The sequence below is a fragment of the Physeter macrocephalus genome, chromosome 16 (genome assembly GCF_002837175.3).
Source record: "Physeter macrocephalus isolate SW-GA chromosome 16, ASM283717v5, whole genome shotgun sequence".
Classification (NCBI taxonomy): Eukaryota; Metazoa; Chordata; class Mammalia; order Artiodactyla; family Physeteridae; genus Physeter; species Physeter macrocephalus.
In genome coordinates, this window is record NC_041229.1 from 47947541 (window position 1) to 47961182 (window position 13642).

General features: G+C 39.8%; 1 protein-coding gene across 1 annotated transcript in view; it reads left to right on the forward strand.

Annotated features, from left to right (window-relative positions):
- Positions 1-13642, forward strand: part of DLG2 (discs large MAGUK scaffold protein 2) — a 2147153-nt gene that overhangs the window by 531475 nt on the left and 1602036 nt on the right. The window contains exon 6 of the mRNA XM_028501170.2: positions 5007-5081. Coding sequence (XP_028356971.1) covers positions 5007-5081 — 75 coding nt within the window. The remainder of the gene's footprint in view (positions 1-5006; positions 5082-13642) is intronic.

The window sequence follows — 13642 nt, forward strand, 5'->3', positions numbered from 1 at the left end:
TACTGTGTTTGGGGTCTCCTTTTTGCAGGCTGCAGGTTCGTAGTTCCCGTTGTTTTTGGTGTCTGTCCCCAGTGGCTAAGGTTGGTTCAGTGGGTTGAGTAAGTTTCCTGGTTGGGGGGACTAGTGCCTATGTTCTGGTGGATAAGGCTGGATCTTGTGTTTCTGGTGGGCAGGTCCACGTCTGGTGGTGTGTTTTGGGATGTTGGTAGCCTTATTATGATTTTAAGCAGCCTCTCTGATAATGGATGGGGCTGTAGTCCTGTCTTGCTATTTGTTGGGCATAGGGTGTCCAGCACTGTAGGTTGTTGGTCGTTGAGTGAAGCTGGGTCTTGGTGTTGAGATGGAGATCGCTGGGAGATTTTCGCCGTTTGATATTACGTGGAGCTGGGAGGTCTCTTGTGGACCAGTGTCCTGAAGTTGGTTCTCCCACCTCAGAGACACAGCCCTGACACCCGGCTGGGGCACCAAGAGTCTTTAATCCACGCGGCTCAGAATAAAAGAGAGAAAAAATAGAAAGGAAAGAAAGAAAAGAAGGAAGAAAGGAAGGAAGGAAGAAAGGAAGAAATGAAGGAAGGAAGGAAGAAAGGAAGGATGAAAGGAAGGAAGGGAGGAAGAAAGGAAGGGAGGAAGGGAGGAAGAAGGGAGGGAAGAAGGGAGGAAGAAAGGAGGGAAGAAAGGAAGAAAGAAAGGAAGAAAGAAAGAAGATAAAATAAAGTAGGATAAAATAAAGTTATTAAAATAAAAAATAATTATTAAGAAGAAAAATTTTATGAAAAAAAAACGGTTCAGTCAGAACCCTAGGACAAATGGTGAAAGCAAAGCTATACAGACAAAATCTCACACAGCAGCAAACACATACACACTCACAAAAACAGAAAAAGGGGAAAATAATAATATATCTTGCTCCCAAAGTCCACCTCCTCAACTTGGGGTGATTCACTGCCTATTCAGGTATTCCACAGATGCAGGGCACTTCAAGCTCATTGTGGAGCTTTAATCCGCTGCTTCTGAGGCTTCTGGGAGAGACCTCCCCCTCTCCTCTTTGTTTGCACAGCTCCTGGTGTTCAGCTTTGGACTTGGCCCCGCCTCTGCGCGTAGGTCATCCGAGGGCGTCTGCTCTTCGCTCAGACAGGACGGGGTTAAAGGAGCAGCTGATTCGGGGCCTCTGGCTCACTCAGGCCGGGGGGAGGGAGTGGCACGGATGCGCGGTGAGCCCGCGGCGCAGGGGCTGGCGTGACACTGCCCCAGCCCGAGGCGCGCTGCGCGTTCTCTCGGGGAAGCTGTCCCTGGATCCCGGGACCCCGGCAGTGGCGGGCTGAACAGGCTTCCGGGAGGGGAGGTGTGGAGAGTGACCTGTGCTCGCACACAGGCTTCTTGGTGGCGGCAGCAGCAGCCTTAGCGTCTCATGCCCGTCTCTGAGGTCCGCGCTGATAGCCGCGGCTCGCGCCCGTCTCTGGAGCTCCTTTAAGGGGAGCGCTTAATCCCCTCTCCTCGTGCACCAGGAAGCAAAGAGGGAAGAAAAAGTTTCTTGCCTCTTCGGCAGCTCTAGACTTCTCCCGGACTTCCTCCCGGCTAGTCGTGGTGCACTAACCCCTTCAGGCTGTGTTCACGCCGCCAACCCCAGTCCTCTCCTGGCTTCTGACCGCAGCCCGAGCCTCAGCTCCCACCCCCCTCCCTTCCCTGCGGGTGAGTAGACAAGCCTCTCAGGCTGGTGAGTGCCGGTCGGTACCGATCGTCTGCGGGAATCTCTCCGCTTTGCCCTGCGCACCCTGTTACCGCGCTCTCCTCCGCGGATCCGAAGCTCCCCCCCTCCGCCACCTGCAGTCTCCGTCTGCGAAGGGGCTTCTAGTGTGTGGAAACCTTTCCTCCTTCACAGCTCCATCCCAGAGGTTCAGGTCCCGTCCCTATTCTTTTGTCTCTGTTTATTCTTTTTTCTTTTGGCCTACCCAGGTACGTGGGGTGTTTCTTGCCTTTTGGAAGGTCTGAGGTCTTCTGCCAGCGTTCAGTGGGTGTTCTATAGGAGCAGTTCCACGTGTAGATGTATTTCTGATGTCTTTGTGGGTAGGAAGGTGATCTTCGAGTCTTACTCTTCCGCCATCTTCTCTCCTCACCGGCCAGCTCTTGAGGGAAGTCTAATGTTCCCTCTTGATTTTGGGCCTAAGAATTAACTTAAAAATAGACTAGAGAGTGTCCTTTCCCCTAGTTTTCATACTGGTCCTTGCTGGCCTTCTAAAGGCTGGGGACCTGCCAAGTAGGCAGTAACCCCAAACTCTGTCATGGTGCCCACATTAAATATTGGAGAGAAAAAATACTAACAAAAGGAGAAGGAAAAATTCTAGGAAAAAGAGAAATTTTAACCCTTTTACTTCCACTGCTGTGACAATTCCCTTGACGTATGTTAAATTTTGTCTTCTTTAGAAATAGAGTGAAGTGGTAGGTAAAACCTGAGTTTGGGGTTTTCAGTAACCACACTTCAGTGGAAAGCTCTTGTGAGATTATCTGGTCCAGCAGTTCTTAACTTTTATTACCATGCAAACTCACAGAGATATAACCATATCCTATGGTAACAGTAGATCAGAATGACAGGGATATTCAACTGGAAGGTGTACCCTTTGGAGGAGGAAACATAAAATTATTGGGAGGAATATAGGTTGGTATATGAGGGGATCAAATAAACCCCTCTCATTTTATACATGAGAAAAATGAGGTTTAAAGTGTTAAAGTAACTTTCCCAAAGTTCCACAGATAGATTAATGGGGACAGTAGGTAGATTAATGGGGACACTACTGAAATCTAATATCCTAACTTCTCTTCCAGTCTTATTTTTTTCTAGTCACACACTGTGGATTACCAAATAATATATGTTTTCCTGGCATCTGTCTTCGGTAGGCCTTTTTATGTATTTGCCCCTGTGTAATCATATTGTTAATCTTCTTGATAAAAACACTAATGGGAAGCCTTTAGTATCTAAAACTCAGGTAATAGTGGGACAGGAGACTCACACAGATTCCCATTTTTCTTTACTCCATGGTATATAGCTATAGAAGTTTAAACACTACTTATTTATGCCCCCCATCACATTTTATGAGTACTTATATTCCTCCACCTAAGCATAGCTCACTTATTTATTGTATTTTCCTTCTTTACCATATGCTCCATAAAGATATATAGTATCTAGATGTAAAACAAGCTTATTATTACTACCCTCTACTAACAATAACAATTATGAATTATTACAAAGGACACACTCCTCACCATTAACATTGTTTGGTATGACTTATCATAATTAAAAATAATAATAACTAGCATTTTAATAATGCTTTCAAATTTCAAAAGGCTTATCTTTACATGTAGATAAATTATATTTATCTGGCTTAAGCTATCAGTAAAGGACAATAAAAGTGTCCTTTTACTTTGTGTGTTCTTTTTCATAACATCCTTGCAAATTGTGGTAATTATCTGAAGCAAATCTTTATCATCTGATGGAAGTCCTGTGAATTAGGTGAGATACTAACAGTGTTCTACAGATGTGACTCCCAAGACTCAGAGCCACCTCCTGGCAGCAGGCACTTGGTTGAGCTTAGCTTGAAATTGTGGTCATCTGACACCAGTCCAGTGCACCCTATGTACCCTGTTGGTACCGTATGTCATGTTTTGATTTAAACAAGAAAACTGAGCATGGAGATTGATGATCTAAATGTATTTTTATGGTGACTCTATCAATAATCCCTCAAACAGCACTTCAGAGTTTAGTGATGCCTTAAAAATATATCACCTAAATAAAGGTTTCTCTAAAAGGCTTACAAATCACAAAATAGGATTCTTAGCACAAGTACTGAATTCAGTACTTTATTGCAGTGAAGTTAGACATGTTAAGGATCATTGATAACATGAAATCATGTGAGTTGATGACATGTCTTAAGCCCCATTAAACAGAAAATGAAAAATACCAGTTTCTCATAGAAGGAGCATGCATGGGCTGCAGAGTCAGTCAAATTCTTGCTGCAATCCCAGTTAGGCTGCTTTCTTGTAGGGTAACTTATAGATGACTTTCTTACCCTCTGTGAGCCTCAGTTTTCTCTCCTGTAATGGGCATAGCAACACATCTATCCATATTTGTTATAGCAGCTAGTGATAATGTACTGAGTCCAGAATAACCTTTAGCATATTTTGTAGCTCAGTAAATCACAGCTGTGGTTTATGTGATTATTTATTAACATTATTCGTAGTATTTATATATTATAATTGAGTGTACAATAAGTAAAGATAAAAGATGTTGTATTAGAATCACCTCCTCCCCTTTTAGCACTAATCAGAACTCTTAAAGGAAAGCACTTCATTCTCTCTAAAAGGCCAATTAGAATTGAATTTATTGGAGTTACAACAAAAGAATAGGTTAGCTCAAGATACATTTCTTATGTAAAAAGAAGTGCCTGGCAAATTGTTTAGAATGTTAAATCTCTGTGCTCCTTGTTTCATTTCTTTGTACCTCAGTTTCTGATGTGACAGGAAAGGCCTGTAAAATCTATCCTGTACAACTCTACATTCTGGGATTCTATGAAATGCCCTAGAGAGAATCATCACCACAAGCTTACAATGTGGAAGGGGAGACAAGTCTTTTTGTACCTTGACTCAAGAGATTTCACAGGGGTACAGCATGTATTGGTGTCCTCTGGGAGCCTGGAGGAGAGACCAGTTCTACTTCTAGGTTAGGAGGATTCTCAGGTGGTTCCCACCGGACCTGAAAGGCCAGTTGCTGAGGAAGCCTGGTTCCAAAAACCTAGGCCTTAGCCAAATACAAAAACCAAAGAATAATTTCTTGTGCCTTGATAAGAGTAGAAATGACATACTTAGTTTCTTTTAGCACTGCACCAAAAAATTATTCTCAAAGACTTCTCCTATACTTGTAAATATGGTAATAAACACATTGATGATACACATTATCAGCTGGTGTAGATTGCTGCACATCATATGTAGAATATAACATATTTTTTACTTATTTGCAGCAAAACCAAGGCAAGTGCCCAGCCCAGAATTGTTCAGTGGAAGCCCCTGCTTGGATGCCTGTTCACCACTGTACTGTAAGTTTATTTGATTATTCTAAGATTGGCAAGATTAAAGGATAATTATTTTTACATTTTGGAACAACCTTAGTGGAATGGGCTAGAATACTCTCTGAAATTCTAGAGTAGAGCAAACATTTTGAAAGGAGAAAGAATGTCTTCTCAGAAAGCTCTGCATTATAAGAAGCACCGGTGATTAGGGATTACATGTATTTCTTTTTTGGAGTGAGAGTAACTTGTAAAAGATTTGTCTAAATGGGTTATTGACGGTTTAGAATTTGAATAGTCTTTAAAATGAATGTGTTTGCACATATATTTTTTTCAATAGCTGCATATTCAGCAAAACTTGATTTTATATGCCTTAGAGAAGGATTCTTTCTCTTCTTCCATTGTTGTGTTGACTGTTTAATAGTGATGAGTACACGGATTTGCAATTTTCAAGTCTTCCTGGTATAATAATAGCCTCTGCATTTGTGTGAAATCTTCCATCAGAGAATTTTCAAATGCCTTAGAAACAAATAGGTACTATGTCATCATTCCTGTGTTGTAAATGGGAAACTTAAATGCAAAGGAAGTAAGAACAGTGCATCAGTTGTAAGGTTGGGAATAGATTCTGGATGCCCTGACTGTCCTTTCATGAACTCATTCCATGACGCTGTGCTTTGAATAAGTGAAGAAGGTGGCTGATTGTATGATACGCTTTTATATATACATTGCCTGATAGAAATGACAGTGGTTCCTCTGGGAACTGTGTGTGCTGTAACTGAGGGTTTGCCTGTCATGAAATAATTTGTGTGTGATGGGGACAAAAAGTTCAAAAGTTACTTTTGAGGCATTCCCCTCATTTGACCTACCTTGCAGGCAGTATAAAGTGATATGTGGAGTGCTTTAAATATCCTCATCTATTATTGAGATACAGGCTTCTGAAAGGTGCAGCTGGACTCTCATAGCATGACTTATGACTGTGTTAAAAGGTAGTAGGCCTGGAGGAGCCTACTTTTCACTCAGATTGTGTGAGAGAATGAAGCCTCTTTCCTTGACTTTCGTTTATCTGTGGAAGATGAGAAGGTGGGATCACCTTTAATGAAGGAGCGATGATAATGCTAAATTTTGGAGGCATTCCTGCAGTGCAGAGGCAGCTCAGCTTGCTGGAGACATGGAGAATAAAAATGTCACACTTTTGTGAGCAGGTGGTCAGAGGGGAGTGCCTGCTTAGGGACTCTGCTGATGCTAGAGAAAGGATTAGTTTTAATAATTCTATTTCTTCATCAATCACTCCTTTTATTGTATCCCTAATGATATTATCTCACAATTACTGATTTATAATGCCTATTTCTCCAAGAAGACCATGTGCTCATCAGTATACCTACACCTAGGTAAATCCCTGAGTACACGGTAGAAGCTCTGTGAGTGTATATTTAATAAATGAATCTTCAATCTGTTGATTTCCTCTTTATAATAAGTTTTAATAAGTTATTTTGTAACTATCACATTTCTCGCTGAATAGGAATAAATATATTTTTACTTTCTTAGTTGGGTGGTTTCCATTTCTCAACTTCAAGTGTCCTTCTATACTTTCTTCTTCAGAGTACCATTGAATATGCGTTTTGAGGAATTTTGTTTTCAAACTAGACAAAATTTAGTAGTTAGATTCAGCTGTGTCAGGCACTATGGCAATTGCTAGAGATACAAAGGTAGATAAGATAGTGGTCCCATTTTATCAAATACATCCACATATTCCAATTAGTAGCTGATCCTCCAATACACTGATAATTTCAGCTCAAAATAAAAGAAATTTGACATTTTAGTTACTTTGTGCAGTCTTATCGCAAGTAAATCCATGATTAGAATTCTGTCTTTTGGATTATTAAAAACAGCTCATCCTTCATTATTACTGTGGAGTTACCGCTGAGGATCTGAGAATCCCACATTAGGTCTTCCTGCTGTAGAACACTAAAGACCAAATAGATGATTACATTTAAGACCCTTCCTGAAGATCACAAGTCTGAAATGCCAACATTGAAATCTGATTTTCAGTTCTATGGTCAGGTGAGAGCATCAGAAAGATGTTTCTTCTTGTTTCTGCCATAGAATTGGTATAGCTGCTGGTTGCATAGATATCCTTTGCCATTTACCTAAAAGTAATACATCTCCCAGTGGGGCAAGCACTTTCTGGAGGAATTGCACAACCCATAATGATTATGCTTTCTCTGTCAGTAACCCCAGTCTACAAAAGTAGGCTCCTAGTGGCCATGTTTGGGCTCTGTGAGTCTGTGCCTGGCCATGACTGACTGATCCAAGAGGTAAATATCTGATCCCAGGTGAGCCTGTTGGGTTCTCTCTCCTGGGTATTTGAAATTCGTACCAGAGAGATATCAAACTGGTAGGCATCAGTATTGAATCATATGAATGACAATAGTTTGGAAAATATTCTATGAACCTCAGTTGCTGAGATTCCTTGAGTTGCCGTATATCTGCCTTTTGAGGTTTAGCTTGCTCAAATCTCTCTTTGATTTTGTGAGAAGGGCTCAATAACCTGCTGATAATCAGTAAGTTACATTTTTTTCCCTTAAGTTATCTAGATTTTGTTTTATTTTGTTTGTTTGGGGGAATTTATTGCTCTTTGATTTATTTGCAGCCAAAAAGTAAACTCCCTTAACTAACATTTCCTGGTCAGCAACATTTATGGAGCTCCCACCAGAAATGATGTAATGAGTAGTTGTCTCAGACAGAAAGAAGCACTCAGAACTGTGGGATTTTGATAATTTATAATAGTCCATTCATTTCAAATATCTGGTTATATATAACACTTGGGTACATAAAAATGAGCAAAGAATAATTTGGTAATGACTTAACTCACATTATAAAATGAGAAATATGGCTAGTTAACAATACAGTAATAAAAGCATATTTACATAACAAAAACTATATACAATATGTAAAGTAGTTCTGGTATTAATTTCCATTTTCTCATCTCTCAGGAAATAGAGAAAATCTTAGCCTCCTGCGTATAAGAGAATGTCTTGTCTGCCTCAAATCCTCTATGGGCTGAAGCAGGTTATAAATAAATTAATACATACTTACATTCATAATAAATGGATAGTTTCTGTTATCTTTGTGCATTTTTTTTTTTTCTTGCGATACGCGGGCCTCTCACTGCTGTGGCCTCTCCCGCTGCGGGGCACAGGCTCCAGACGCACAGACTCCGCGGCCATGGCTCACGGGCCCAGCCGTTTTCTTGCGATACGCGGGCCTCTCACTGCTGTGGCCTCTCCCGCTGCGGGGCACAGGCTCCAGACGCACAGACTCCGCGGCCATGGCTCATGGGCCCAGCCGCTCCGCGGCATGTGGGATCCTCCCGGACCGGGGCACGAACCCACGTCCCCTGCATCAGCAGGCGGGTTCTCAACCACTGCGCCACCAGGGAAGCCCTCTTTGTGCATTTTTAAATTCACTTGATTCTTTCCTACATTTCTCTCCCCGCTGCCCTATTCTTTCTTGGTGTTTTGCTCTGGAATAATTGTATCCTTATAGCTGGGCTTTGTTACTTTATTCAAAACAGTCCTGGTCTTTGTGTGTGCTTTTGCCTCCAGGTTCATTTTAAGTGCAGAGGTTTTATTATTGGTTTTTCCAAGAAACTTTCTCTCTCCAAATTGTTTTGCAAATGCCTGTCAACAGCTACATATTGCCTTAAAAATGACTTCTATTACTACTTGATCACTCTCTTCTTGGATGCTCTCTTTTTTTGGCACTCCACATCTCTGTAATAATGGGTCCAAGAAGTGTTTTTAAAGACTTTTCCTTTTAGTCAGAATTACAATGTACAGATTGGGATTCAAGCTGAATAGAAAATTTACCTCCAGCAATTATACAGAAACATGGGCATATTTATACTTTGTGAATAATTATAAGTGAAATATCTTCTCTAGTGAGAAGTGTGACAGTTTTGTTTATTTATCTTTCCTCGTATGGCTACATTAAGCATTCGAATGATATCCTTCCTCACCTCTACACTTTACATTTAATTGGGTTGTATGCTCATTGGTTTGTATGATCACGAGTATGAACACAGTGGTTACCTGAACCCCTGCCACTTAGAAACAAATGAGAAGAGACCCACAGGTTCTGGGACTCAGGCGAAGACAGGCAGATCTCTGAATCTGGAGTGAACTAGGCTAAGAATTAGTTCCTGTCAGCTGGAAATAAAGAAACTTAGATTTGACCAGCTGCAGGAGGCTTGAGCGGCTGCTGCATTTCAGGGCAGGTCTCTGGACCACTCAGTATGACTATGGCCTATGAGTGGATTTGGTCACTTTGAGGAATGTCCTCAAACACAATCCTTAGTTATTAAGCATTACTCAGAAATGGCTGTAATGTATAATTTTATTGATTAGACGTATGATATATAAATACACATGATTTGTCTAGAATAATTGCTTTGTTTCTCTTTATGTTTGCACACCCCTTAGTTCCTGGAAATTTAAAAATAATGTAATGAGAGGAGTTTCTAAAAGCTAAGTTGAAAAAAAATCCCTGCTATTATGGAGCTTATCATGGATATTGTTATTTCTGCATATCTCTATTGTTATGTAGTATTCACCCATAAATAGATATGGGAAATATTTTTAAAAATCATGTAAGCATTTGCAAATAAGAACACTGTACTCTGAATACATCAACTCTCATTTACTCATTCGAGAAGCATTTACTGAGCATACTTTGTAAGTTGTAACTGACCCTTTGATTCCTCAGGATAGAGAAGGGAGCAATACATGCATATGATCATTATACTGTGTAATACATGCTATATAATGGTCGGTACAAAAAGCTATAACTTTTCAGAATGGAGATTTGCCTCAAGATGGATTTTGGAAGGCAGAATATGCAGTTTTTGGTAATAGTTAAGTATAAAAGCTTTAGAATTGAATAAGTTTTGTGTTAAAATACAAATTCTGCCACTTACTAGCCGTATAACATTGGACACTCTACTTAATCTCTCTGAGTTTACACGTGTAACAGGATATTTTGAGATTTACATGAGATAATGCATACCACGTGTTAACACAGCACCTGGCACGTGGTAATTGCTTGAAAAGTGGTAAGAGAAAAGAAAGAAAAGGATAGGTCATTCTAGAAGAAAGTGATGGGGAAGGATGAATCGGTGAAGAAAAGCATAAAAAGCAGGCAATAACTCATTATTAATTTAGGGCTATTTAGGAGGGCCCTTTCTTCCAAAAGGGATTCAGGCTTGTTCAGGAAGAGTTTCCAGGAGTTAATACACAACTCTTTAAGACTGTAAAAGGAGAAATCCTGAAGCTCTTGAAAAGAAACATTTGCCCTCTGACAGGCAAGAACTGATGATATGGAGTGTCATACTGAGACTTTTGTTTTCTGAGTAATATAAAGCCATTTTTGAAGAGTGGGGCTAGATACTCTTTTTAATTTAAAAGCATATTAACATTTCACTACAATGTCTCTCTAGATTATGAAAGTAATTTATTCTCTTTTACGGGAAATCAATAAAAACAGACGTTCCTGTAAGAAACCAGAGGAGATGTTCTTTTAAAGTGTTTATTGTTTCAGCATGTTCTCTCAGACTGCCTCCCGTTACCCACGATTGGGATCATTCCCTAATTGAAACCAGTTAATACAATGTGCATAAGCTATTCTATACTAGTGCAAAGGTTTTTTTCACCCTGTTTTGGTAACTTCTCCCCCACCTTTTTTTCTCCACAGTTCATTGTGTGACTTCCTTTTGTATACAGCCCAAATAAATACCCAGACCATGGTACTTAGAAACATCCAACGCAGTCATAAAACAAATAATGTTGTGTCTGCTCTCTGGGTGTGGTAGAGTCCCTAGGAACACAGACCCGCTGGGCAAATTCTGCTGCTGGGAAATTACACCCAGGATGGCTTTGACGGGTATTGTCTTTCCAAAGACTGGATATAATTTTTATTTTTTAGGGCAAGGTTTTCATACCATCAGTGGTTAGTTCCCTTATAAAACAAAAAGTTAGGATGTTATCAGATGATCACAATTTTAGGAAAATTATGGAAAATTACAGAGTACAGGGCTTTAAATTGGTCTACACTGGGATTAGAGTACATCTGGCCATATGGGTGGTAGCCGTAGGGTTAGAAAAGAATTCAGAGGGGAAATTTTCTTAGAAAAAAATCACAGTGCACTTTAAGAGATGTGAGCTCTGTGGAATGGCTCTGATTCCAACTTGGCTGTAGTTAGGGCTTTGAATCAAGGAAAGTATGAGGAAGACTAGATTGATAAAATGGATACATTGCTTTTTTCCCCTCTTCTGGCCATTATAGTACTTTCGACTTGTACTGGGTACCTCTCTAGGTTCAAAAGAACCTGCTGGGAACTGCAGGTTTCATATCAAATAATTTTGTTACACTGATCTTTGAAGCATGATCAGAAAGGGAACCCACAGTATTTATGGGTTTGGTTGGGGGAGGGTTCATGGGAGAGATGAAAGGGCATTTCCAGTGAGCACAAATAAAGAACACACAGAGTAAAGAACTAAAGACATGTAAACATGTACCCAGCATGCCCTGTGCAGAGATGAAGGTTTCAAGTCCTGAGGTTGCTGGCAAGATCTGAGAAGCCATCCATCAGTGTTCTTATTTTTTTTCCACAGATTTACTGAAGTATAATTCACACACTATTACAATTCAACCATTTAAAGTACACAGTTCAGTGACTTCAGTACATTCAGAGTTGTGCTACTCTCACTACTACCAATTTTAGAACATTTTCATGAGCTCAAAAGAAACCCCATGTCCATTATAAGTCACTCCCCACTCCTCTTCCCTCCAGCTCCTGGGGATCACTAATCTGCTTTCCATCTCTATGGATTTGCTTATTCTAGACATTTCCTAAGAATGGAATTATAAAATATGTGGCCTTTTGTGATTAGCTTCTTTCACTTAACATAGTATTTTCAAGGTTTAGCCATGTTGTAGCATGTATCAGTTCTTCATTACTTTATCTTGATGAGTAATATTCTGTTGTATGGCCGTACCACATTTTGTTTATCCATTCATCAGTTGGTAGACATCTGTGTTGTTTGCCCTTTTTCAACATGTAAATAATGCTACTATGAGTATTCATATGCAAGTTTTTGTATGGACGTATATTTTTACTTCTCTTGGATGTATACCTAGGAGAGGAATTACTGAGTTGTATGGTAACTGTGTTTAACTTTTTGAGGAACTGCCAGACTGTTTTGTAAAGCAGTTATACTATTTTACATTCCTACCAGCAATGTATGAGGGTTTCAGTTCTCCACATCCTCACAACATTTGTTATTATCTGTCCTTTTTATTGTAGTCATACTAGTGGGTATGAAGTAGTACCTCACTGTGGTTTTGATTTGCACTTCCCTAATAATTAGTGATGTTTTGAGCATCTTTTCATGTACTTTTAGGCTATTCTTTTATCTTTGGAGAAATGTCTATTTAGATTTTTTACCTATTTAAAAATAATTTTTTTGGTCTTTAAGTCTTTGAGTTGTAAGAGTTCTCTATATGTTTTCAGTACTAATTCCTTATTAGATATGTGATTTGCAAATATTTTGTACCATTCTGTGGATTTTCTTTTTACTTTTTGATACTCTCATTTGAAGCACAAAAATTTTAAACTTTGTTTTTATATATACACTATATATATATACACATATATATATCACATCTTCTTTATCCATTCATCTGTTTTTTTTGGAATTTTTGAATTTTATTTTATTTATTTTTTTATGCAGCATGTTCTTATTAGTCATCAATTTTATACACATCAGTGTATACATGTCAATCCCAATCTCCCAGTTCCGCACACCCCACCCCCACCCCCCGCTGCTTTCTCCCCTTGGTGTCCATACGTTTGTTCTCTACATCTGTGTCTCTATTTCCGCCCTGCAAACGGGTTCATCTGTACCGTTTTTCTAGGTTCCACATATATGCGTTAATATGCGATATTTGTTTTTCTCTTTCTGACTTACTTCGCTCTGTATGACCGTCTCTAGATTCATCCACGTCTCTACAGACGACCCAATTTTGTTCCTTTTTAAGGCTGAGTAATATTCCATTGTATATATGTACCACATCTTCTTTATCCATTTGTCTATCGATGGGCATTTAGGTTGCTTCCATGACCTGGCTATTGTAAATAGTGCTGCAATGAACATTGGGGTGCATATGTCTTTTTGAATTATGGCTTTCTCAGGGTATATGGCCAGTAGTGGGATTGCTGGGTCATATGGTAATTCTATTTTTAGTTTTGTAAGGAACCTCGATACTGTTCTCCATAGTGGCTGTATCAATTTACATTCCCACCAACAGTGCAAGAGGGTTCCCTTTTCTCCACACCCGCTCCAGCATTTGTTGTTTGTAGATTTTCTGACAATGCCCATTCTAACTTGTGTGAGGTGATACCTCACTGTCGTTTTGATTTGCATTTCTCTAATAATTAGTGATGTTGAGCAGCTTTTCATGTGCTTCTTGGCCATCTGTATGTCCTCTTTGGAGAAAGGTCTATTTAGGTCTTCTGCCCATTTTTGGATTGGGTT